The sequence below is a fragment of the Capra hircus genome, chromosome 24, assembly GCF_001704415.2.
Source record: "Capra hircus breed San Clemente chromosome 24, ASM170441v1, whole genome shotgun sequence".
Taxonomy (NCBI): Eukaryota; Metazoa; Chordata; class Mammalia; order Artiodactyla; family Bovidae; genus Capra; species Capra hircus.
The window spans coordinates 49780485-49806933 of record NC_030831.1 but is presented as its reverse complement, the minus strand read 5'-3'; the positions used below and the strand labels follow the sequence as shown (position 1 = coordinate 49806933).

At 50.3% G+C, this 26449-nt stretch overlaps 1 protein-coding gene across 3 annotated transcripts in view; it reads left to right on the top strand.

The window, feature by feature from the left end:
- The window catches only part of MYO5B (myosin VB), a 340666-nt gene that overhangs the window by 207849 nt on the left and 106368 nt on the right, over positions 1 to 26449 (top strand). For all 3 annotated transcript variants that reach the window (XM_018039563.1, XM_018039562.1, XM_018039564.1), the window contains 5 exons: positions 634 to 777; positions 2030 to 2111; positions 9404 to 9511; positions 14434 to 14543; positions 20036 to 20301. In XM_018039563.1, coding sequence (XP_017895052.1) covers positions 634 to 777; positions 2030 to 2111; positions 9404 to 9511; positions 14434 to 14543; positions 20036 to 20301 — 710 coding nt within the window. The remainder of the gene's footprint in view (positions 1 to 633; positions 778 to 2029; positions 2112 to 9403; positions 9512 to 14433; positions 14544 to 20035; positions 20302 to 26449) is intronic.

Here is a 26449-nt window from a genome sequence, read left to right as displayed (position 1 = left end):
TATCTGAATGTGTATCTTGGTGTTGGCACTTGCCAGCCATGTGACCCTCAGCACACTGCTTACCTTTTCTAAGCCCAAGTTTTCCCAGAAATATGAGGGAAATTAATAATACCCATCTCCTGGGATTCTTGCCTGGATTCAGGGAAAGTGAAGGGAGCTGAGCCCAGGACTTGGTTCATGTTGGAGGCCTGGGAAATGGTCACTTTTACCTGTGTGTTAGGGAATGCAGCCCTCCTTGCCACTTTTCAAACAGAATTGGCTTCCTGAAGTCTGACAGTGGCCTGTCACTTGGTGCCTTGAAGCATCAGGGCTCTCTCTCAGGGTGGGGGTGGAGAGTGGCCCTCACATGCACATTCCAGGTAGGAAAAGGAAGAGGAGAAGGTCAGGGAGGTGCACCTTCCAGCTGTCTAGTCCCCTTTAGAGACCCTCAGTCAACTCTTCACGCTCACTGGCCTTCCTTAGGAGTAAAGGAAAATGAAGGTCTCTGTTTTCTTTTGCTTGAACCATTGTCATCTCAGTAACAAGTTCTAGAAGGAAGGAGGAGGGAGGGAATAGAGACGCTGCCAGGAGCATTCAGTCCTGAAACTCAGGAAAACCCACCCTGTCTTGCACACCTTTGTCTTTTCTGCACAGGCCATCGGGAATGCTAAAACCACCCGCAACGACAACAGCAGCCGTTTCGGGAAGTACATTCAGATCGGCTTTGACAAGAGGTACCGCATCATCGGGGCCAACATGAGGACCTACCTGTTGGAGAAGTCCAGAGTGGTCTTTCAGGTGAGCCGTGTGACTGCGCTTTTTGTCTTTTTTCCCGGGGACGGTGCTTCCTTGCTCCATGTTCGCTCCCTCTGCCCAAAGAACATCTGTCTTCTGAACCTGGGCTTGGATAGACTTGTGCTTTTGGTCTTCTTTCTTCATTTTTTTTATTAATAAGTTTTCATTTATAGGTATCAGACCTGAAAAATCTTTTATCCCGTATTGATATGTTTCAATGGGCATTGTGTTTAGATTCAGTCAGCAAACGTGTTGTCTGTGATGTGCCAGGCAGCAAAGAAAAGACATCATGTTCCTTGTGGACTTCAGAGTCTTGTGATCTGGGCAATGTCATATAGGGTCTGTGGGTTTCCTCTTTCACCAGGAAACTCACTTGGTAAGTTATATTTTAAAAAGAAGCTATTTGGCCATTTTCTTAGTTTCCTTTACAAATAAATGGAGATCTCGCTTCTCACATGACTCGGTTCTTCTTTGCTCACCTTTGGTTCCCTCCTTCCGAATAGTCTTTGGCCTCTCCGGGACCGTCCTCCTCCTGCACCCTGGCCTCCAGTGGCGGTCGGTGCAGCTCAACCCAAGTGCAGTTCCCTCCACCCCGCAGGTTTGGTGGGACCGCCCCATTTGCGGACCACTGCAATTTCACTGTGACGGCTCAGATGGCCTGCTGGGCTGGGTATGGATGAGACGTGCTCTGACTGTGGCTATGGCTAGACTCCTCATGGGTTTTTTCCTCTTCCTTGCCGTCTGCACTCAGGCTTCCTGAAGCCCCTGTCCCCTGTGTAAGGCAGGTCTGGCCCTGATGTCCACTGTAAGTCCTTTCTCATCGTGGACCTTTCCCCTCGCCGTCCCAGCCTGATGATTGCAGGGGCAGAGCTTCTCTTAGTGCCAAGCCTCCCAGGGGCGAGAGGGAGCCTGCACCAGGGAAGTGACAGTCTTCCCAGCGTGAGCTAGGCAGTGCGGTGGCCTGAGCCAGCACCGACCCATGGGGCTGTCCCGGGTGAAACTGCAGGGATGCTCTGTGAGGGAGGAAGAGAGACCATGCCTTGTTTTGCTTAAGTCCAGAGGTGAACATCTTCTGGTTGGCAGAAGGGCCCCGTGACAGTGAATGCAGACTCTGGAGGTAGGAGTTGAAGGTGGCAGAGGCGTGAAGGAAAGGTCTTGACCTCTGTCCCCCAGAGCACCCTGGAGTTCGAACAGGGCAGGGGACACTCTTGGGGTCCCTGCCCCTCACACTGAGCAACTGTGTTTTCTCCTCCAGGCAGACGACGAGAGGAATTACCACATCTTTTACCAACTCTGTGCGGCTGCCAGTCTTCCGGAATTTAAGGAGCTGGCACTAAGTAAGTGAAGGGGTGCTGCCCGTTCCGGGGGCTGGGCGCTGCGGCAGCAGGGGGTGCTTCTGGGGGCTCCGCTCAGGGTCCTCCATCCTGGGGTTCTCAGCTCCGCCTCTCAGGGGGCCCAGCCCCAGACCTCTGTGAGTTTCATGCCCCCAGAGAACAAGAGGAAAAGAGGCCGGGGTGGCTCAGTGTTGCACAGAGCCTCAGCAAATTAACATTCATTATTATTTTGGAAAGTATGTTTCACTCGAGACACCCTGAGAAACGTCCCCACCACGAGGATGTAGAGATTTAGGTAACGCATGCCACTGAAGTGTGGCCCAGCCACTCTAAGTCACATTTGAGGATTGAGACCAAGAGAAAGAAGGGGGTGAGGCTAAAGCAGAGGTAAGACAGGGATGGCTCCAGAGGCACATCGGAGAATCCCGGGCCTCCCTGTGGAAGGCAAGGTGGGGTGCTGAGAGGAGTTTCCCTGCACCCTGAGCCCCAGCCAGACCACAGCTCAGGGTCCTCCCCGCAGGCAGACAGCTTGCACACACCTGCCCGCAGTGCTCGGGCCGGGATGGAGCAGCTGGAGCGGGAGGCCGGCGGGAGCCTTGCTGCTGCCCTCAGATAGGAGGACAGCTTTCCGGTGGGTCCCCCTCACCCTGCATTTCTGCTGCTGCTGTTTGCTGAGGGGCCTTGATGTGAACCTAGTGGAGCCGAGAAAGTGAACCCGTTTGTCGCTCAGTCGTGTCCGACTCTGCAACCCCATGGACTGTAGCCCACCAGGCTCCTCTGTCCATGGGATTCTCCAGGCCAGAATACGGGAGTGGGTTGCCATGCCCTCCTCCGGGGGATCTTCCTGACCCAGGACTCAAACCCAGGTTTCCCACACTGCAGGCAAACTGTTTATCGTCTGAACCACCAGGGAAGCCCTGAGTGGAGCTGAGAGCCAGCCAAGGCAAGAAGGGCGAGCAGGCTTTAATTCTCAATGCCGCACCCATGCAGCCCCTCTCCTTGGGCCTGGAGCCCTCCCCCACTTATACGCGGGGCCTTAGCTCTGAGTGTCGACTGACTCCTGCTGCTGAGTCCTCCAGGCCAACTCCTGATGGGTTTCTGTCCTGAAGGCAAGCCTCAGGCCACACAGCTTGCCTGGCCTGGCCTGTCATCTGAGTTTTGGGAGGTGTGGGTAGGTTCAGGACTAGCAGATGGGGTACAGAGCTGGATGTCTAGACAGGGGCTAGCTGCCTGTTGTACAATGGTTAGAGACCTAGACTTCTGAGGCTTGGCGGTCCCAGAGCCAAATCCTTGCCACCATAAGGGCCCAGGGCCAGATCCACCTCTGGCCGCTCCAGCCGAGGCTCCCAGGAGGTAGAATACAGCAGGATGTCAAGCCTGGGTCTGCCCTCTTCGCTCTCTGCTCTGCTTGGCTGGTAGCAGTCAGTGCCTGTGTCGAGCGCTTCAGCACCAGTTCCTTCATTCACTGAACCCTATGCAGGCAAGTTTGACCCTGGGGCTGTACTGTTGAACCAGACATGGTGGGTCCTGCCCTTGCTTCGCTTACAATACAGAGTGAGAAGGGTGTGCTAAGGAGTGGGTCACAGCTGCTCAGGGACAGTTGGTCTAAGTTGGACCCCAAAGGAGGAAGCCTTGGATGACGCTTGACACTGGTTTTGTGCCCTGCTCGAGCTGCTCAGTGCTTGCAGGTTTGCTTGTCCCCAGGGGTTGTAAACTCCTCAGAAAAGGAGTGAACGCTACCAGCCTTGTTTGATGGGTTCTGCCATGAGCTGGCTGCTTGGGGTTCTGATGTTGGCTCGCAGTCACAGGGACCAGAAAGGCAGGCCATGTAAAGGCTGACACCATCCTCCCCCACTCCTTCCCACGGGCCCTGCGGGACCTCTCAGAGCCAACCTGCAGGGGATGAAGACTTTTTTCTAGGGCTAATTTTATAGAAAATGAATGAATACTGGCAAGACCCATCTGGCTGTATTTGGACCATTTTATTCCAAATGTAACTTTAATAGGAAAGAAATCATCGGGTTTTTTTTTTTTTCCCCACTTACAGGAGAGCATTGAGGTGAGAATGACTTTTCTTTACTCCGTGTTTCAGCAAGATGCAAGCTCCTTAGGCCCCTGGCTGGAGAGTTGAAAAACTACCCAGTTGGATTAGTTTCTTGCTTTCTTACCTGCCTGTGCCCTCCAAGAGCATCTTGGAGTGACGTGAAGAGCCTTTGATAAGCTCTCATGCTCAGGCGTGAGGCTGTCTTCTGCCTTGTGGGTGGATTGGCTGTGAGCCCTGAAGCTTGACATTTTTAGTTCCACTGATAACCCTGGTTGAGTGGATGAAAACGTCAAATAAAAGAAGGGCGAGCCGGTGGCTTCTAGTGAATATTCAGACATGCCTCGCCTTCCCCCGCTTTTCTTCACTTAAACTGTTGTTCAAATGCAGAGGTCTCTGTAAGACCCCTTGGCCCTGCAGGAGTTCTGTGCATTTGTCTGAGGACAGAGTAGCTAACAGATGTGCAGACAGCCAGCCACACTTTCCTTTGCCCTGTGTTGGTGGTCTGTTGTATTAAAATGACCTCAGTGTGAAATTTAAAAAAAATATACAATTAATAATGTATTAGAGAATGCATACATGTGTGCCTGCTAAGTAACTTTGTGACGCTATGGACTCTTTGCGACACTATGGACTTGAGTTCACCAGGCTCCTCTGTCCATAGGATTCTCCAGGCAAGAATCCTGGAGTGGGTTGCCATGCCCTCCTCTAGGGGATCTTCCCAACCCAGGGATCAAACCCACGTCTCTTATGTCGCCTGAACTGGCAGGCGGGTTCTTTACCTCGAGTGCCACCTGAGAAGCCTTAGAATATGCATAAATGCTGGTTAAAAGAAGTATCGTGGACTCGCATTCCTCTCACACAGTCAGGAATAAATCCTTTCTTCTTTTATTTCCCTGGCTATACTGATACAGTTTTATAAGCACCCTCTCTTGCCTTGCACAAGTTGGAGTACAGCCTCCCCAGGTGAAGTACAAGCCCTGGGCCGGGGTCTTGATGGTCCATTGCTCTCATTGCTGGCTTCACGACCCCTTTGTACACTGGTTTGATCCAGTGAACCAGTTAATAGGGGATTCCATGGTGTTTGTCTCCTTGGGAATTCTAAGTAAAGAGAGAGACCTGACTGGAGGACAAGAGAAGCCCTCTCTAGGATGGGATAATTGGCTTCCTGGGCCTAAACATAGAGCTGAGATGCAGGCAGGCTAAGTAAATAGGGACTGCAGCCTGTTGGGATGTCTGTCTTATGAAGAGAGTCTGCAGTGTGATGTTAACAGAGGTGAATGCAGCCTTAAAGCAGAGGGGAGGAAGATAGTTATTTTGATTGTAGTAGAGGATGCTGTGATTGGCCAGGGTACCCTTGCAGTGATGAACCTCAGTGGGGGGAAGTTACCCTGCAGGGCCTGTGAGTTTGGGAACTCAAAGCCCAGAAGGGTGGAGTGGTCTGTCTGACTTAGAATGTGAGACGGCAGGGCCCTGGCTGCTGACAACAACAGGTGTTTGATTTTGAAAATGCCTCCTTCCTCCAGGGTGACAGTTTAGTGTTCTTCTTCTCAGAGTCGCAAACAACTCTAGTACATCAGCTGATACTTTTGATAAAAAGTTAGGTTGTATCTATGGCTAAGCAATGGGATGTCATAGATAACCATCTCCTTAGCAGGGTGATCAAGGAATGGGCTGCCAGGCCTGGCCAAACCCTGGGTGAGCCTACCCCTAAAAACCCTACGGCGCTCAGTTTGCCTGTCTGGAAAATGGGAGTAAATATACATTTGGCCCTCCATATCTGCAGTTTCTACTTCGTGGATTCAGCAAACCGAAATTCGACCCACAGTTGTAGAGGGCTGATTGTATTACAGCGTTCTATATAAGTTGCTCGGTTGTGTCCTACTCTTTGTGACCCCATGGACTGTAGCCCGCCAGGCTCCTCTGTCCAGGGGATTCTCCAGGCAAGAATACTGGAGTGTTTTGCCATTCCCTTGTCCAGGGGATCTTCCCGATCCAGGGAAGATCTCCTGCTCTGCAGGCAGATCCTTTACTGTCTGAGCCGCTGGGAAAGCTCTATTTTATATAAGAGACTTCAGCATCTGAAGATTTTGGCATCTGTGGGGGGTCCTGGAACCAACCCTCTATGGATACACAGTTCAGTTCAGTCACTCAGTCGTGTCCGACTCTTTGCGACCCCATGAATCGCAGCACGCCAAGCCTCCCTGTCTATCACCAACTCCCAGAGTTCACTCAGACTCACGTTCATCGAGTTTGTGATCCCATCCAGCCATCTCCTCCTCTGTCCTCCCCTTTTCCTCCTGCCGCCAATCCCTTCCAGCATCAGAGTCTTTTCCAATGAGTCAGCTCTTCGCATGAGGTGGCCAAAGTACTGGAGTTTCAGCTTTAGCATCATTCCTTCCAAAGAAATCCCAGGGCTGATCTCCTTCAGAATGGACTGGTTGGATCTCCTTGCAGTCCAAGGGACTCTCAAGAGTCTTCTCCAACACCACAGTTCAAAAGTATCAATTCTTCGGCCCTCAGCCTTCTCCACAGTCCAACTCTCACATCCATACATGACCACAGGAAAAACCATAGCCTTGACTAGCCGGACCGTAGTCGGCAAAGTAATGTCTCTGCTTTTGAATATGCTGTCTAGGTTGGTCATAACTTTTCTTCCAAGGAGTAAATGTCTTTTAATTTCATGGCTGCAGTCACCATCTGCAGTGATTTTGGAGCCCCCAAAAATAAAGTCTGACACTGTTTCCACTGTTTCTCCATCTATTTCTCATGAAGTAATGGGACCAGATGCCATGATCTTCGTTTTCTGAATGTTGAGCTTTAAGCCAACTTTTTCACTCTCCTCTACAGGGACGACTGTATTCAGTCATCCTCATACAGACACTGTAAAAATCATCAAATGAGGTGTTTTGAAAGATAAATGTGAAGGGGGCATAGAATTGGTGTTTTATTAAACCTCTGAAGCTGTTAACAATACTCTGTGTCAGAGCTTCCAGGGTGATGAGAACGAAAGATCTAAATTTGCCATCTTCCACAAAGACCTGATGTCACTTACTTCATCAAAGTGGGCTTTTGCTGTGGCCGTGAGTGAGCTCGGGGCTGAAGTCCTTCATCTCCCAGCTCAGGTGCCTGCAGTCATCAGGGGGAGTTGAAACGACCCCTCCAGGAAGCCCGCCCCCATTAAACGTGACTGCTATGATGCTGTTTATTCCTGTGTACAGTGTTCCTTGCTGGTTGTGTGTGAGACTGGGGCTTGAGGCTGAGTTCTGCTGCTTCCTTGCTGGGCCTGATAGCGTGGACTGGGCCCTGGGAGGAATTGGCAGAGTGCAGTGCTCCCGGAGCATGGGATCGGAGGTGGGGAGTGGAGAGATCTGGCAGGGGAGGTTGGCAGGGCCTGAACGAGTGGAGCCCGAGGAGTGGCAGTGAGGAAGCTGTTGGATCTGGGACGTACAGGTGGCGAAGGAAGGAAGAGCCCTGGGTCTGGAGTGTTTGGAGGAAGCCACTTAATCAAAGGTCTGGGAGGCCCTTTTTGGGAGCTTGACCTTTCCCTTGAGGGCAGTGGTCTCCACGGAGCGTTCGGCAGGGAGTGGTGTGATCAGTTTCCGGCGATTTGGAGGAGGGTTTTGAAAGGACAGGAGCAGAAGCCAGGGGAACTTTTGCAACAGTTCTCAGACAACAGGAGCTGAAGGTAAGTAAGGCCCGGGGCAGTGGCGGTCAGGAGGGAGGAAGGAAAGAGAGTGAAGAAAATCTTCAGAGATCAAGTTAGAAGGACAGGTATTGAAGGGGGTCACCGGGAGTTGCCGGGAAGCTGTGCTGAAGCCCGTGTAGCTAATGTGCCATCAACCGTGCGTGCCCAGGTCAAGAGAAGATCTTTGTGCTGGTGTTTGCAGGGGCGGAAGGAAAACAGCCAGTGTCCAGTGTTGGCATCTTATCAAATCCAAGCCCTGGACAGGGTTGTAGCCCCACAGAGGTGCTAGTTTGTGGAAAGTGTAAGTGACTTTCGAGGGTAATGTTGATTGGCTGCAACTGTTGCCTGAAATGCTGGCTTCTGAGCCCTGGGGTGCAGATGCTGCCTGGCTCACTGCTCCATGCGCTCCCCTGAGGGCGCCTCTGGATCGATAACTGGGTGCCTGCTCACTCCCCTTCCAGGCGGTGAGCAGAGGCCTGACGGAAGAGGAATTAAACTGAGGGTTGAGGGCAGGCACTGAGCCTCAACCTGGGTTTGCACACATGCTTAAATAGCTCACGGTGCCCTAATGTTTAAAACAAAAAAGGCTGTGTACCCCTGGGCACGTCACTGCCCTTCATGTGTTAAATGAAGCTGTCAGAGATTACAGATGGTCACGGAGGTCTGCTTCTAGGGTGGGTGTACATTTTTTTTACCATGTTTCTCAGAGCCTTTTAAAGATAAGTTTGCTGTAATTGAACTCTACTGTAATTGAATTTTACTGTAATTGAACCAGCCATTTTATTTTCTCATGTTTTTTCACATATCCGTTTAACGCAAGCAACAGGTTCTCCACTGAAGTGTAGCTTACTGTCTTTTGATCCTCAGTCTTCTGTCCCATTTGCTGTGGTCAATAAAGATGATATTTGAAACCCTGTTTGGCTCCACTTAAACGAGGCACCTAGAATAGTCAAACTCATAGAGTCAGAAAGTACATTGGTAGATGCTCAGGGGTGCGGGTGGGATCAGGAGGGGGAAGGGGACTTAGTGTCTAATGGGGACAGAGTTTCGGTTTAGGAAGGTGAAAAATTCGGGAGGTGGGTGATGGCAAGACTGCACAGCAGTGTGAATGCACGCAGTGCCCCTGAACGCTGTAGTTGAAAGAGAGTGAAAGTGAAGGTCGCTCAGTCGTGTCCGACTCTTTGCGACCCCATGGACTGTACAGTCCATGGAACTCTCTAGGCCAGAATACTGGAGTGGGTAGCCTTTCCCTTCTCCAGGGGATCTTCCCAACCCAGGGATCAAACCCAGGTCTCCCGCATTGCAGGCAGATTCTTCATCAGCCGAGCTACAAGGGAAGCCCCGAACTCTGTAGTTAAATATGATTAAAATTGTATGTTTTATGTAACTCTTACCACAATTTAAAAAAAAGATGAAATTTGAAAGGGTTCCACATCTTGCTGGGAATAAACTCTGGCCTGGGACAGCTTGCCCCGGGGCTAGGCATGCTTGGGGGTGTGCTCTGCGGTGACCCTGGGACGCAGCATCCCCCCTGTGCCTGACCCCTCACTTCCCTTCCCACTGCAGCCTGTGCTGAGGACTTCTTCTACACATCACAGGGAGGAAACACGGTCATCGAGGGTGTGGATGATGCTGAGGACTTTGAGAAGACTCGACAAGCCTTCACACTCGTTGGTAAGGAGCTTGGGGATGGGGAGAAAGGACCAAAGGGTTGATGTCACGGAGAAGAAAGCTCAGCAATGTCCTACTTGGCTTACCAAGCTTAATAAGCTGGTGGGGAAGCCCTCTGGCTCCTGGTGAATATCTTCTTCTTTTTATTCTACCCCAACCTGCAGGCTCCCAAGCTGATGGTGTGGAGCTCTTATGCCCTTTCTTAACAATAGGATTTGAGCGTTGATCTCTCGGATCAACCATGGACCACCATGGACCCCCCCCCCCGCCCCGCCCCTTTCATTCCCACAGGGCATGGACACAAACCGAGAGGAGACGTATCTCTTTTGTGTTGTGGTCTGGGTTTGAAGCAGTGTGTTCTAGCAGAAAGAACGTGCCCTAGGGGCTGAAACTACCTACGCACCACCACTGTGGGATCCAAGTTGGAAATGGAGCGCAAAGACCTGGCAGCTCTGTAATTCAGGCAGTGCTCTGTCTGTTAATGCTGTTTCCATCTCGAGCTTAGCAGTGGAATCCATAAAACAAGAATTTCTCTCTGTTCTTCTCAGTCCTAAAGGGCAGTTCAGTTCAGTCACTCAGTCGTGTCCGACTCTTTGCAGCCCCATGGATTGCCGCAGGCCAGGCCTCCCTGTCCATCACCAGCTCATGGAGTTTGCCCAAACTCATGTCCATTGAGTCGGCAGTAGAGCTAGAGGAAAGTGGCCCCTTCTCTGGCCAGTTCTGGGGGAGAAGAGCCCCAAGGTGGTAGGAATCCATGCTCAACTGGGAAGTTGAAGTGGTAAATTCCTGGGACCTGCAGCCAACAAAGGGGAAGCTTGGGAAGTTAGCCTGAAATCCGCAGAGTGGCTCAGGGGGCCCTGGTGCTTTTCCCAGCCCTTCCCTGATGAAAGTTTGGCCTCTGAGAGGTCTGATCAACCTAGAGCAGTATTTCTTAGGTTCTTTGGGATCAGAATCTGCTTGCAATGCAGGAGACCCAGGTTCGATCCCTGGGTTGGGAAGATCCCCTGGAGAAAGAAATGTCAACCCACTCCAGTATTCTTGCCTGGAGAATCCCATGGACAGAGGAGCCTGGCGGGCCACAGTCCATGGAGTTGAGAGCGACTAACATTTCGCACTTTTACTTTGGGGATCAGGGACATTTCATCCAAGGTCCAAATAAAACATGGCTGAACAGGGCTCACCCTGATCGCCACGTGGGGAGAAAAGCAGGACTTCCTGTGCCAAAGTCTGAGTGCCGTTCCCTTCTCTGGATAACTGGTGGATATATATGGTTTGCCTTTTGTATCCAGGAGACAGAAACCACACTGGTTATCCCAACAGAGTAAAATTACTGTAATTGTTAACAAGAGCAGTAGTAGATAACTAGCTATTAAATAAGAGGATTTCAGGGGCCCAGAAGTAGTGGGTGTAAAAGAACCATCTTGAGGGTGAGGAGGAGATTCCGTGCAGGAGCTAGTGAAGAGGAGAGCCCCACACCCACACCGGGCTGAGATTTCCAACTCTTGTAGGGGATGCAGCTGCCCTAGGGTCAGGAAGCCCTCTGGTGGTGAAGGAAGCTACCGCAGGGTGTGAGCCAGCCCCAGTCTGTATAAGCAGACTGCAGTATACCCCAGGGTGTAGTGGAGCCAGAACTTCTCAGAAGCAGCTTCTAATGGGGGTGCCTGGCCTGTGGACACAGCTGGTTTCTCAGCTGAGAGGTGCCCAGGATTCCAGGATGAGTGCTGATGACCCCAGGGACCAGTTCCAGTTCAGTCATTCAGTCGTGTGTGACTCTTTGCGACCCCATGAACCACAGCACGCCAGGCCTCCCTGTCCATCACCAACTCCTAGAGTCCACCCAAACCCATGTCCATTGAGTCGGTGATGCCATCCAACTATCTCATCCTCTGTCGTCCCCTTCTCCTCCTGCCCTCAATCTTTCCCAGCATCAGGGTCTTTTCCAGTGAGTCAGCTCTTCGCATCAGGTGGCCAAAGTATTGGAGTTTCAGCTTCAACATCAGTCCTACCAATGAACACCCAGGACTGTTTTCCTTTAGAATGGACTGGTTGGATCTCCTTGCAGTCCAAGGGACTCTCAAGAGTCTTCTCCAACACCACAGTTCAAAAGCATCAATTCTTCTGCGCTCAGCTTTCTTGATAGTCCAACTCTCACATCCAGACCAGACCCAGGAAGGGGAAAGCTCCTCTCGCCTGGCGGAGTCCCCGCAGCGCCCTCTACTGGCCAAGCGTCATATACCACCCGCCGGCCAAGAGGAAGTGTTCACAGGGTCTAGGTCCAGTGTGACCAAGCAGGGCAAAGAAGGGCAGCTTTGAAGCTGAGAGATACCAAATTGAGGACAGGCACCCCTGAGTTTCCCCAGCATCACACAGCTGTTTTATTTCCCAGAGCTGGGGAGCAGGTTTAGAGGAGACTCGACGCTGAGCAAGATAGCATTCTGTGCAGAAGGGAGAAGGGCCCCTGTGTGGGTGGTGGGCGTGAGCTCATCAAGGTTGTGCCCTCCAAGGCCCTAAGGAGACTCGGTACTTAGATTTCCAAAGCACATGGAATTACTTTAATAAGCCACTCTTCCCTACTCTTTAATAAGCCCTGTCCCATCTTTCAAATCCCAGAGTTTGGCAAAGTTTTTCTTAAAGGACATGATAGTAAATATTTTGGGCCTTCTGGGCCACGTGATTTTGTAGCAACTACTCAGCCATCGTAGTGTAAAAGTAGCCATAGGCAAAATGTAAAAGTAAGAACTGACAGTATTCCAGTAAAACTTTATCTAGAAAAACCAGCGATGGGCTACGAGCCATAGGTGACCAACCCATATTTTACTCTTTTGTTTGATTATTTTTTATTTGTTTTGTTGCTCCCCAGAAAGAGGTGCAGCATATTCAGAGAATCCTGTGTTAAGAAGGGACTGTCTGATCAGTACAGTGCAGAAATCCTAACTACTGTTAGGTTTCAACAGGCATTCAATATCTACCACTTACATTCATACCATGGCAGGGTAGTTAGGGCTTGGGAAGCTGACGCATCATTGGTTCCTAAGAATAAGTGAAGGGGAGAGGAAAGTGACGGGCTTAGCACCCACTTCCCTTGTTCTTCTATGGGACTTACTGGAGAGCCCTCTGAGCTCCACTCGCAAGCCTGGCGCTTTAACCCCTAAGCAGGTATGTAACCTCCTGTCTTGTCCTGGGTTTCAGCCTCTGGCTTTAACCTGTCTTCCTTTTGCCAGTCAAGTTACGCTGAATCAGGGCATGTGCCTAAATGTTCACCCTCTGGCTGTTTTTCTGGTTTGTTAGCTTAAATAAAACCAGATGTTGGAATGATGCATACGTTTCTGTAGACATGTGTAAGCACTTGCCCTCTGTGTAACAAGTATCAGTATCGTCATCCTACCACCCGTGTTTCTGAGCACCTGTTGTGTTCCGGGCACTGGGGATATAATGAAACAAGAACAGGAATTCATTGTAATTTTTAAAATTTGTATGTTTTGAAGATATTGGGTAATAAAAATTAAAAAGTAAATCCCTCACCCTGTGAAATTTAGACAGTGTGTGTGAGTTGCTCAGTCATGTCTGACTCTTTGTGACCCCATGGGCTGTAGCCCACCAGGTTCCTCTGTTCATGGGGATTCTCCAGGCAAGAATACTAGAATGGGTTACCATTTCCTCCTCCAGGGGATCTTCCCAACCCAGAGATCAAACATAGGTTCTCCTACTTTGCAGGTAAATTCTTCATCATCTGATCCACTGGGAAGCCCAACATTATTCACATCTAGAGTTAATTTGTCTAGTTCATGTTTGGGTTGTCCACTTTATTGATTATCTGAGTAAAGCTTTGATCCTTGCATGACACATCTTTGCTGCCATTTATATAGGTGTCACTGACTTTTTTTTATTTTAGCTTGAGTGAATTAATATCTTAAAAATAAGTAACTGCCTCTGGGGAGGAATTTGGTGGTAATTGTATTATCTCTTAAACTGAATGGTAGGTTGACTGGTGTTCACTCTATTGTCTGAAGCCTTTTTTAAGTCTGAAATATTAGGTAATTCAGAAAGAAATGATGGGACTTCCCTGGTGGTCCAGAGAGTTTGACTCTGAGCTTCCAAACTATGGGACTGGAGTTTGATCCCTGCTTGAGGAACTGGATCCCACATTCCGCAACTAAGAGTTTGCATGCCACAAGGAAAGATCCCACATGCCACAGTGAAGACCCATTGAAGCCAAATGGATAAATAAATATTTTAAAAGAAGTAATACCTTAAAGCTAAATTTAAATGTTAAGACATTATCCATGTCTTTGATAACTTACATGCATAAGTAACAAAATTGACAGTAGGTATTTGCTGCCAGTGGCTCCGGAATAGGTATGTGTATCTCTAACTGAAGGAGCATATAGTGTCATAAACAGTAGCCCCAGGGGGACAGCCAAGGGACAGCTGGCTGTCCAGCCTGTAACAGTGTCCCCAGGAGAAATTCTCCTCTTCTTCCCTCGTTGGCACTTCAGATGTGTGCCACAGATGTTTGTGGGATATTATATTGAGAGAAAAATGACTGCAGATAAATGACCATTCGTATTAAACTCATAAGAAATATCGGTAAAGCGCTTGGTTTGAAATAAAGCCCAAAACAGGTCTGCATGATTGCCGCCTCTCCTTTGCTCTCAGAGAAGTTAAAACGGTCCTGCAACCCATCTGGTTTGATCAGAACAATCACCATGAAGATATTTCTCTTTTAGTCCAAGGACCCCCTTTGCCCTCTGAGCTGTTATTGTGAGAGGTAATTACTTGGTGAGGATCCTGGATCATTTTAGGGAGTCATTGGCCTGGAAAGGAAAATGCAACATTTTTTTTTGCAAGTCCTTAAAAAGAAAGTAAAACATCCTTTCTATCCTACCGTGGATATTGAGTGTCATTCATTTTTTTTTTTTCCCCAGGAGTGAGAGAGTCCCATCAGATAAGCATTTTTAAGATAATTGCTTCCATCCTGCACCTTGGAAATGTGGAGATTGAAGCCGAGCGTGATGGTGAATCCTGTAGAGTCTCAGTAAGTTGCCCTCCAGCACGGGAGATAACACGTGCACACTCCACTCTGTCCCTCCAGTTTTGTACAACTGAGATGTCTTTGCACTTAGAGGACATTCATAGGTTATTTATTCTTAAGGGTAAAACGGTTTCTGTTTCCTTGCTGATAATTTTTTAAAGGAACAAATCCTTTTCAAATCAGCTGCCATCAAGGTTCTGTCGCTGAGGGCAGGGAATTTAGGGGTTATTCAATAAATTCTTTTTGATGGTTTGGTTTCCCAAGTATCCTGAAGTCCATGAGATTCTACAGTGTGTTCAGCTCATGAGTACTTCTGGTCTGTGCTTGCTGGGACGTGAAGGGGTATTGGACACCATGCTGCTGACCGACCCCAAGGAGCTTATAGTCTAATCGGGTAGGCAGGATTGAAGACAACGGTGGCCAGGATTTTGGCAGTACAAAGGAGAATATTGAGACATCTATAAGACTGTGTTGCACGCTGTGAAGTGCTCTGTAGATGCTCTTAGTGACTGTTTCCCTGGTGCCTTGTCTATGGTAGATAGAAGAATGTCTACATGGGTGGGTGGGGGAGCACCGCCAGTCACAAGCAGTACAGACAGCGTGCTGTGTGCTCTCTGCTGTGTGATGGTGTCAGGCTGGACTGAACTGGTCTTCTGACCCTCGTGAGTGAGTCTGCAGTTGCTTATTTTAGGTCTTTTGTGTCCATTTATGGCCAAGTCCTGGGAGGTACAAAGTACGATTCTTGCTGCCAAAGACTTGGGATTGAAACGACTGGGGAAATACAGAAGACGATGCTGTGGATAATGAACCTGACCATGAGCGTTGTCGCCACTCACAAGCTGATGCTTTTCCCGCTGTGCGTTTTATAACTCAGCTAAACTGGGCCCTGCCTCAGAGGAGAGGACGACCTGAATGGTAGCTGGCCTTTGACTGAGCTCATCACCCATCCCACCCCCATACATCTTCCCTAAAAGAGACAAAATAGCTTTGGGTTTGGAGCCCAGGAGGGCTGCCAGCACCCTCAGCATGGGATCTGCAGTCCATGTGAAAGCAGGAAACGCTGGAGCTGGGCTGTGCTTGGTGGCCCCAGACGTGGATGTGCGTGTGCCTGTGTGTGTATACGTGCGTGTGCCACAGGGCAGTGCAGTTGGCAGTGACGATGCTGTGAGACAGACTGTGGTGAGTGGAGAAGACCCTGGTGCCGTGCTCATGTGGGGAGTGATGGATGAGCCCTAGTACAAGCCAGACACCCCCTGGCCTGAGTATTTAGAGCACAGAGCATCCCTGCCTCTCTACCGCACCCCCCCACCCCTGTAAATGCCCCCTGGTTCCTCAGGGCACCCGTTCTCTGCCTCTTGCCGGGGACGGGTGAGTCTGGGAAGGTTGGCGTTGGAGAGCTCCTGTGTCGGTGGAGAAATGCAGGAACGGTGACAGTTGTCCCCTGGCCTCCCCCCCCACCCCGGTCTCCTCCTTCTCAAGGTCACAGCCTGGCCACACCCCCATCGTGGGTTCTTACCACATTCACGCCTCTCCTCCGACCCTCTCAGGGTGGTGGTTCTTTTACATTTATTATGTGCTGGTTTGCTACGTCTCTGCCCCTCATGAGACTCCAGAGCCCATGAGAACATGGACTGTTCTGCTGACTGTGGTCGTGCCAGCACCCAGCACAGGGCCCAGGACTCGGTGGACACCCCCCAAGCAGATGGGTGGCTGGCGGGGGCTCCCTCGGCTCAGCGGGGGGCGCAGTGAGCCAGTGGAGGGGTCCTGGGGGTGGTTGACGGCAAAGCGGGAGGACCAGGGCCAGAGAGCCTCTGGGCACCTGTGCTCGGGGGTGGGGTGGGGCCCCTCCCTCGAAAGCTAAGGCTCTGCTAGCAAGTGGAGTGTCGCTCTGATCTTCTAGCGGATTCCCACACCAGCCTGTGCAGGGCCCTCCAGGGGGGAAGGCATGTGAATGTTCACTGGCAGCAGCACATCGATGCCTGCTTCGCCCTCTAAGCTCAGGGACTGTGTCTGCTGTTCTCCAGCCCTGACACACATTGGCACCCACAAGTGTGTGTGCAAAGGCTGTGAGGGAGGGGTATCGGGCACACTTGGAGAGGGGACAGAGGACACAGATGGTGGTGAAGGGACGGGGGAGGACGCCTGGCAGCTGGAGGCTTGGACACCACGTGGTGCAGGAGGCCCTTACCTGAGAGGTGATGGGAGTCAGAGGATTTGAGCACAGGTCTGTGGTCTAGGTGGGTCTCGCTCTCCAGGTAGAGGCTGTGTCGAGAACTAACTGGGAGAGAGAAGTCTTGGGTCAGGACTGCCAGGATTCAAACTTGGGTTCTGCCGTTTACTGATAGTGACTCCCCTTTGAGTCTGTGTCCTCATTGCAGGTGGGGGCACTTGGCACAGGGCTCGAGGGCTTGAGTCCTTGACTGTTCTCATCCTTCTTGTTACATCACTCTCCTTCACGGGATTGGAGAAACTAAGACCCAGAGAGAGGAACTCTTTCTGTAAGGTCATCATGACGGTTCAAGGCAAAGCCAAGTCAGAGCCTGGCCAGTGCTGTCTCTCCCAGACCACTGCCAGCCTTGCTTCTCAGTCCCTGAGGGCTGGGCAGTCCTCCACCAGCCTGGTGCCCGGCACAGCGCTGGGCATACCGTGTGCACTTGGGAAATGCTTCACTAAACGGTTGGTAGTGATTCCGGATAATGCCTCAGGCACGTAGGGTGGACCTCCTGCTGGAAAGGCTGTGGGTCCTGATGCACTGTGCCTTCTGCTCGGTGGTTTTTATTTGTAATTAAAGCATGAAAATATGTCCCCTGCCTGCCACAGTTACCTTGGAGATACAGCAGCATGCGATTACTTGGACACCAGAGGCAATCTGTTTCTTGAATTTGGCAATTGGGGCCCACAAAACTCATCTGCTGCCTGTGATGCTGGCCATTTGTGATGGGTTTAGCATCATTTAATTAAGCTTAAATGTAATTGCATGGCATTAAATCAGTTTCAGTCATCACCTTTAATCAGCAGTCAGAAGTGGGTAATCTACGGCCAAGCCACACCCTACCACAGCAGATAAGAACCCATCCCGTGGTGACAGTCAGGCAGTTCCAGAACTCATGGTTCTTTCTGTACTGTGTTCACCTGAGAGATGACAGGGAGGGGAGAGAGGCTGCGGGCAGGCCTTGGGCGGTCATGTTTGCTGCTAGTGGGCCGTTTACATGTCAGGGAATCCAGCTCAGTGCTTTGCCTAGCAGTTAAGGACTTCTTGGTAACAGGTCAGATTAACAAGTTGGACACCTGCTACCTCTGAACCTGTTGCCTGCCAAGCTGTCCTCAGGCACTTAATGCTATCACACAGGGCTTTCTGTTTGCAGGAGAGGGTAGGTGGTGGTGGCAGTGTAGGGAAGAGCTGCAGGGTTAGAAGGCTCTTGGCCAGAAGTGGCCACAGCTGCCCCACTGAGTGAGTGAAAAGGCAGAGTCCTCCCACGCCCCCAGCCCAAGCTGATTCTCTGCCCACCCCCAGAGCCTGGTTAGGAGCTCTGGGCCACAGTCAGGGGGCTTCTATTTCACCCTGTTTTTTCTCATGTGAAAAATAAAGAGGATTGGATTAGAATGATGATCCCTTAGTATTTTCGTAAGAACCTTAACCCTAGGCAATTTCTTAGGAAGTTAAGAGTCTTTGTCAATTAAGGTCAGGAAATGCTCTGTGAAATCTCTCTCTCTCTCTCTCTCCCCCCACCCCCCTCTCAGTGTCTGTGTGTGTGTGTCACAGGGTATGTTAACAAGCCCCTTCCACCATGTTCAACTTACAGTCACTCTCCCCACCCCTGCACTCTTGTTGGATACAGCCAGTTACTGGTCTTTGTAACTAATACTCCACAAGCCATTCTCTGGAAAACCTCAGGCCTTCATGATTTGAAGAGTTCTTTCCTACTCTGACATTTTATTGTTTTGTAATTGTGTGTATTTGGGTAGATGGATTTTAAGTTTCTGTAGGAGGGAAAATGGCCTGGGGCAGTGGTCAGTTATCTGTGTTAATTTTCACTGAACAGGCCCCACACTTACATCCTCCATGGCAGCCTCATCAGAAAACGAGTCTCCAAGCAATTCAGGGCCAGTAGGAGGTAGCTCAGGGTCTTCCCGGATTGCCTTGCCTTTCCACCTCGGAGTCCTGAAGCTCTCCAGCAGGCTCATGGCTGGGTTATCAGCTTTCCCTGGGGGAGTCAGATGTGGGAATGAATACAGCAAAAACCCAGCAAAAACCTGGATACAGCAAAAAGCAGGTTTTCTGGGGGGAGTCATGAATGGGCAGCAAGGGTGACCCAGGAGACTCATACACTTGGGTGAAATAAGACTCTGGGTGACTTGGTTATCAATGACTCAGGGCCAGGTGGTAAGATTTGGTACTTTGGGTAAGTAAGGGTCAGGATCACGTGCAGCTGGCTACCTGGGTGAGTTCTTGCACTTCTCTGGGACTCAGCTTCTCACCTTTATGGTGAGGCATTCCTATTTTCCCCAGCTCTAAACATGAATGTAGGTTATAGCATTCCAAGTGTTCTTCCCTGATCAAAACTGGTCCCTTACTTTTACCATTTGTCCTAGCTTTCCACTAAAATCACTTTTTTTTCCACGTGGCAAGTGCTGAAAGAATATAAATAAGTTTGGGGCTATGTGTTTAGTATCACATATAAGTTTAGTGGAAGTCTGAGGTTAAGATGAAAGCAGCTCTGCTTGGTGACTTGGGACAAGGGCAGTGTCCGTGCACTATTGCCGACCAGGGTAGGGGGTCAGCCCAGGGCTCATTGCTGAGCACGCTGCTCTGGGCTGTGGGTCAGTTCAAGATAATGCTTGAAACTGAGGCCCTCTCCTGGGCTGTGGACAGAGCACTGCTCTGCAGCTGGAAGTTACAGTCACTGTGATTCTGCCTTCTAGCCCCTTACTCTTGGTGGATTATCCATTCCTAAGCTCTCAGTTCTCATTCTGCTCCCTTCCCTTGAAAATCCTCTCCTCCCGTTACCCTGCGGCCACTGGCAGTGGAGGAGGGGACAGGGCAAATGCAGAGGTGTTTTTTAAAGCCCTGCTGATTACTTGGTCCTTAGCGGGCCCTTAGGGCTTCCCTGGTGGCTCAGTGGGTAAAGCGTCCGCCTGCAGTGCGGGAGAGCCGTGTTTGATCCCTGGCTTGGGAAGATCCCCTGGAGAAGGAAATGGCAACCCACTCCAGTGTTCTTGCCTGAAGAGTCCCATGGACAGAGGAGCCTGCTGGGCTACAGTCCATGGGCTTGCAAAGAGTCAGACACGACTGAGTGACTAACACCAGCGGTATTATCAGTTTGAGCCACACTCTCTGGGTCCCAATGATCACTCGGGTGTCAGAGTGCAGGAGACGGTGGGGGCAGTGGCTGGGGATGAAGGGGGGTTCTGGGGGGCCTAGAGTTGGCAAGAGGGGAGAGGGCGTGGTCTGTCCTCCACGCCCCTCCTGAACCCTTCTCCTGGGTCTCTTCCAGCCTGAGGATGAACACCTGAGCGACTTCTGCCGCCTGCTGGGCGTGGAGCACAGCCAGATGGAGCACTGGCTGTGCCATCGCAAGCTGGTCACCACCTCGGAGACCTACGTCAAGACCATGTCCCTGCAGCAGGTGGTCAACGCACGCGACGCCCTGGCCAAGCACATCTACGCCCAGCTGTTCCACTGGATTGTGGAGCACGTCAACAAGGCCCTGCACACCTCCCTGAAGCAGCACTCCTTCATTGGAGTCCTGGACATCTACGGGTAGGCCCGCGCCACTTCCTGCCGATCGCTGGTATCTTCCTGCCGGCATCTTCCAGCCGGCGGGGACCTCGGAGACCTTCTTGAAGGTTCTTAACCAGGAGATTGTGAAATATGGGGGGGAGAGGGCATTTGAGGTTGTCACACTGACCGGGTCACTACTGGCACTTGGTGGCCCGAGGCCAGGGTGCTAGGTGTCCGATAGTATGGAGGACAGTCCCACGGAAAAGTGGACCGTGTCAAACACCTGTGGCTCCCCCACTGAGAAACCCTGCAGGCACCCCTTTGTCCTACTGGGAAACTGAGGTTCAGAGAGGGCAGGGGCTAGCCCAGTATCAGACCGGAGGTTTCCGTGAACTTGCATTCAGGTTTTGTGTTTCAGTTAGGTTTTACTTAAGTCTGTCGTCCAACCTCATTCACTATATCACCAATCAGGGTGATCGTTTTAGTACTGTAATCGTGCCCAGTGCTGTATGGATTGATACTGTGGGTAGTATTCCTCGAGTTCCTCTTCACTTCACAATTCTAGCCTGGTGGAAATGACTGTTATCAAGTGTGTCTTGCAGGGAGAGGCAACCTGGCATGCAGAAAGTGTTCTTCAATAGGCACTGGGAGACTGCCTTTTAGACTCAGAGCCGTCACCAGCTCACTGAATGACCCTCTGCAGATCACAGCCCCTCTGGTCTTGAGTTTCCATTGATCAAAACTAACAGAGCCAGCTGTGTTTTGAGCCACAGTCTCTCTGAAATTCATTCCAGGTCCTTCTGGAATTGCTTAAAATGATGCATGCTGGGTTTAAACCTCACTGGCGCTTCTCTTATGATCAATGTCCTGCCCCCATGAAGCTAATGATAGATGAAATCCCCCTGGATTCTTTGTATCCTAAGAGTCATGGCTTCTGTCTTCAAATAGGAATTCAGACCCATAGCAGTGCGGCATTGTAAAAGCCATGATGTTCTGGTAGAATCGAGCGTGTGGTGGACCAGCGGGGCTGGCGCTTGCCCTGTGTCCGACTGTAGCAGAGGAGATCCTCCTCTGGGAGCAGCTGCTTCCCTGAGCAGAGAGAGGCTGCCCGGTTCCATCTCTGCTGCTCGCGATCATCACAGGGCTTCCAGTGAAACCGTGGCAGGAATGCAAGAAGGACACGCGATTTCTGGCATCGCAAAGGCCTTGAGGACTCGCTAAAGAATTAAGTCACTGCACGAGAGTAATAGGGGAGACGACAGAAGACGTTGCGGCAGGGTCCATGTGAGGGCTTGCACACTTGGTGCTGTGCGAGCGTCGAGGCAAAAGAGCACACGCTTGTTGGCACGGTCAGGACGGGCTTCCTGTGGAAGGTGGGGCTTGAGCTGGGTCTTTCAGAGAGAGAAGAGAACACGGGCGCTGGGGGAGCCACTTGGGGAAGAGGCGTTTGGTCCGGACGGTAGGGAAAAAGCCACTCCGCAGGCAAGGAGGAGCACAGGGCAGGATGGCCTGGGGAGCCCAGGACAGCGTTCCTGCTCGGGGCTCTGCAAGCCCTGGCTGAGCGGCTGTGGACACCCCGCCTCCCCTCTGCTCCGCCGCTGTTGCTTTGGTTCAGCCCTTCCAGTTTCCCTGGGCAGAGCCGTGCAGAAGAGCCCGTGCGCCCTGGGAACGTCTGCTGAGCTGTCAGCGGCGAATTCTGTCATATCGTCCCTTGCATGAGCATTTTCAGGTAATTGGGGTTCCAGAAAACTGCCCTTTCGCATTGCCTTCTGATGTAAGACCCAGAGAAAGTCAGGCGGCCACATCTGACCCGGTTCTCTTAATCTCCCTGAGCAAGAATCTGTTTTTTTCCTGAGTTTTCAGCGTAGAAAGATTAGCGTGGAGACTCCTTGTTGTTAGTGACGTAGAAATCCTATGGCTGCAATGCCCCTGTTAAACTGAACACTGTCACACCTCGCTTCTGTGAGAGGTGCCTACTGTCTCAGCAGTCCTGAGTTTACACAGACCGTTGCTCCCCTTCCAAGGGGTCTCCAGTGAGAGGCTTTGCTTACTAACGAGGCAGGTGGGTGACTCTGTGAGTTGGGTGCCTGGTGCTGCTGAGTCTGAGGTGTCAGCTGGGCCTTTGCAAACTGGGATTGTGTGTTCGTATTTGCCGTTTAATTTTTTAAGATTTTTTTTTTTTTATGTGGACCAGTTTGAAGTCTTCTTTGAATGTGTTACAACACTGCTTCTGTTTTACCTTTTGGGTTTTTTGGCCGTGGGGTATGTAGGATCTCAGCGGCAGACCAGGAGTCAGACCTGCAACCCCTGCATTGGAAGGCGAAGTCTAACCACTGGACAGCTGGGGAAGTTCCTACCATTTAATTTATTGGTTTTTATAATGGAGTTCATTTTCTCTAAGGCCCTGTGACCGTGCAAAGGGGAGAAGTAGATGAACAGGGAAGACTTGCCTGTGGTTTGAAGGGGCGCTTGTCGGTGGACGAATGGGGATCCACGGGACTCCGTGTCCTGTTTCTGGGGCAGGCTTCTGACCTGTCGCCCTCCTCTCCGTGTAGCCCTGGGTTCCTCTGAGAACTCGTGGCAGCTTTCCAGTGAGACCAGGTCCCCCTGCAGGAGCCCCCGGTCAAGCCTCTGAGGCGTTCCCTCCCCTGGTTCTTCCTTCCAGGCACGCTGTGCTGTTTCCTCTGTTTAAAGTCCTTGTTCTTTCTCGGAAGCTAACTGGCTTTTTCAAACCTCGGCATAAAGCGGTCATATTTAGAAAGTGGTTCACCTCCTCCTGGGAAGAGAGATGCCGTACGCGGTTCCTCCTCCAGCTCTCGCTCGGTCGGCCCCACGCGCTGTGGGCAGAGCTCAGGACGGCGAGGTAGGTTCAGGGCTAACTCGCCGCCGTCTGACTGGGCCGTTGGGTGCCAGAGCGCTTACGGACAGCCCTGAAGCTGCGTATGCATGCTCCTCAGCAGTTCTAGTCTGCCGAGAAATCATTGTATAAATTTGGGCTTTCTTTTCCGGTCAGAGGGTGTGGGGTGCACTCTTAGGAGATTAAAACCAAAAACTTCGCCGCAACAAAGCAGGTGACTTGAATCTGGAGGTATTGGGTTTTTTTAAATTAATTTATTTGTTTTAATTGGAGGCTAATTACTTTATAATATTGTAGTGGCTTTCACCATACATCAACATGAATCAGCCACGGGTGTACACGTGTCCCCCATCCTGAACCCCACCTTGGAGGTACTGGTTTTGATCCAGCAGGTCAGTGACATCATTTGTTAACCTGGGGGAAGATGGCAGCGCTTGGTGCAAGTTTGAGATTGACACTGGGCTGCTTACAGTCCTCTCCCTCTCCCAGTCGTGCCGTCTTTCTGCTCTATTTCCCTTGGACTTGACACAGCTGCGAGGTGTCTTTCAGAGGCCTTCAGAAGAGACACGCTCTGAGAAACCCACGGAGCCTGTGCTCTCAGCTTCCTGAAGAGGTGGGCCTCACACCCGACACTCTGGCTCTGCGCCCTCTCTGACCTCCTCCCTGCCCCGTCAAGCTCCTTCCTGTTGCTAGGCTGTATTTACAAACAGTATGGCTACAGGAAGGGATTCTTCCGTGGCATCCCAAAACTCCAGCGTTATTTTTTATTTTTGAGTTTCCCACCCAAGTCCCTGGAGAGGAAGGAGACCCTGTTTCCCGCCGTCTCCCGCGTGGTGTCTCAGCCCAAGTACGGGGACACCGTGATGCAGAACAAGATGCCCTTGGGATGACCTAATGCTTTTCTATTTTCTTACGGCTCCTTGTCACTGTGGGCAAAAGAGAGCTTGTGGAAGCTGGACAGAGTGGGAAGGAGGGCAGGGGTGGGATTCTGAATACATTAAACCCCACTGATGAAGAGGAAGGGAATAAAGGGTTCTCTCCCTCTCTGAAAGCGAAAGTCACTCAGTCGTGTCAGACTCTTTGCAACCCTGTGGACTCTATAGTCCATAGAATTCTCTAGGCCAGAATACTGGAGTGGGTGGCCTTTCCCTTCTCCAGGGGATCTTCCCAACCCAGGGATCGAACCTGCATTGCAGGCAGATTCTTTCCTGGAGTGGGTAGCCTATCCCTTCTCCAGGGGATGTCCCCTGGCTAGAGCGTTTCCGGCTCATCAGTCAGGCTCATCCTGGAAGCAGGTCGTACGTAGAGTAGGTGAGCCACTCCAGGTTTCCCTATAAATGTTCCTAGTGTTACTGTAGAACCTGCAGCTAGAATGAATAAACACTCACTTCCATATATATAAGCAAGCGGCATGTGAGCCAGCATCACACATACACACCTCCCCTTATCATGATGATCTGATGGGCGGTTTGTTCAGACGGTAGAAAAGGCTGTGAGCACCTGAATCAATTATATGGGCCACGGCCGCCTCCACCACCACTCTGACGAGCCCCCTGCTCAGAGGCCCGGCTCTCAGGCTCCTCTGGACACTCCCACACACCCAGTGTCCCGGTAGAAGCCTCTGCCCGACCCCCCCCCCCCACCCTCTGCCACCTCTCCCTCTCCTGCCCCAGCTCCCAAAAAGTGCAAGGCAAGCCACAGCCAGAGCAATTTAGCCAACCCAAGCCAAGCTCTCTTCCTTGACTGCAGACCTGTGAAGCTGCCTGCGGGGTCTTTCTTACGAGGCAGAGAGGAAATTCCCAGGGCAGACCAGGCGGCTCTTAGCTGGGGATTCCCTTTCAAGTCGAGTTAATGTGCATTTGCCTCTACAGGCTTGGTTAATTGCAGTCATAATCCTTGTTCCTCTCCCCTCCTCGAGGCAATGAGAAATAAGTGGCTCCAGTTTGAGAAAGGTACACATTTATTTGTCTTTGACCTGAGCCTTCAAAATGCCAACGTGGCAGGAGTCTTTGCCTTTGGCCGGCTCATTCTTGACGAGGACAGTTGATCTGGGAGACTTCTGGAGCAAGGCAAGGATAGATTCCTGCCTGATGCTGAGGGAAGCATGGGCCCCCAGAACAGGAAATGGGTTTGCTGGAATCTCCTATCCTTCCCAGTTCTTGTGTTATTTTCTCTGTAAACTTTAAATTTGTATCCTGGTCTATTCAGTGTTTTCTAATGATTTATGTTAAAAATATTTTTTAAATTGTAGTTTAAAAACCCACACAACATAAAATTTACCATCATCTTAACCACTTTTTTAATACAATTCAATAACCTCAAGTATATTCGCATTTTTGTGCAGTTGATCTCTAGAACTTTTTCATGTTGGAAAAACTGAAACTCTATACCCATTAAACAACTCCTGTCTTCTCTCCCCCACCCCCTAGGAGAAGGGACTTTCTGTCTCTGTAATTTTGACACCTCTACATACTTCATGTAAATGAAATCATACAATACTTACCTTCTCGTGACTGGCTTATTGCGCTTAGCCTAATGTCCTCAAGATTCAACCATGTTGTAGTGTGCGGCAGGATTTCCTTCTTTTTTAAAGGTGAATAATACTAAATTGTATGCATGTACCACGTTTTATTTATCCATCCACTGATGGATGTTTGGGCTGCTTCTACCTCTTGGCTATTGTGATACTGCTGGAATGAACAAGGAAGGGTATGCAAATATATCTTCTTTTAAACTCTTTAAGATATATAGCCAGAAGTAGGATTGCTGGATTATGTAGTAATCCTGTTTTTAATCATTTGAGGATTATGTAGGAATATAGTACTTCTACTTTTAATTCTTTGAGAAAACTCCATGTTGTTTCATAGTAGCTGCATCATTTTACATTTTTACTGGTAGTGCCCAGAGGTGCTGGTTTCTCTACATCCTTGCCAGCTCTTGTCGTTTTCTGTTTTTTTTTTTTTTTATAGTAGCCATCCTAATAAGTATGAAGTGATTTTGATATGTATTTGATAGGTATGATTATGGTTTTGATATGCATTTCTCTAATAATTTTGACCATCTTTTCATATGCTTCTTGGCCATTCGTATACCTTCTTAGAGAAATGTTTTAAGTTCTTGGCTCATTTTTAAATCAAGTTATTTACTTTTTTTGTTTTTGTGTTGTAGGACTTCTCTATATATTCTGAATATTAACTCCTTTTCAGAAATATGATTTGCAAATGTTTTATACCATTCCATAAGTTGCCTTAAATGATATATTTTAAGTAAATTTCTTAAGCTCACCAGTTGCCTTTGTCATTTTGATAGAAATTCGTTTCTTTGTTATGT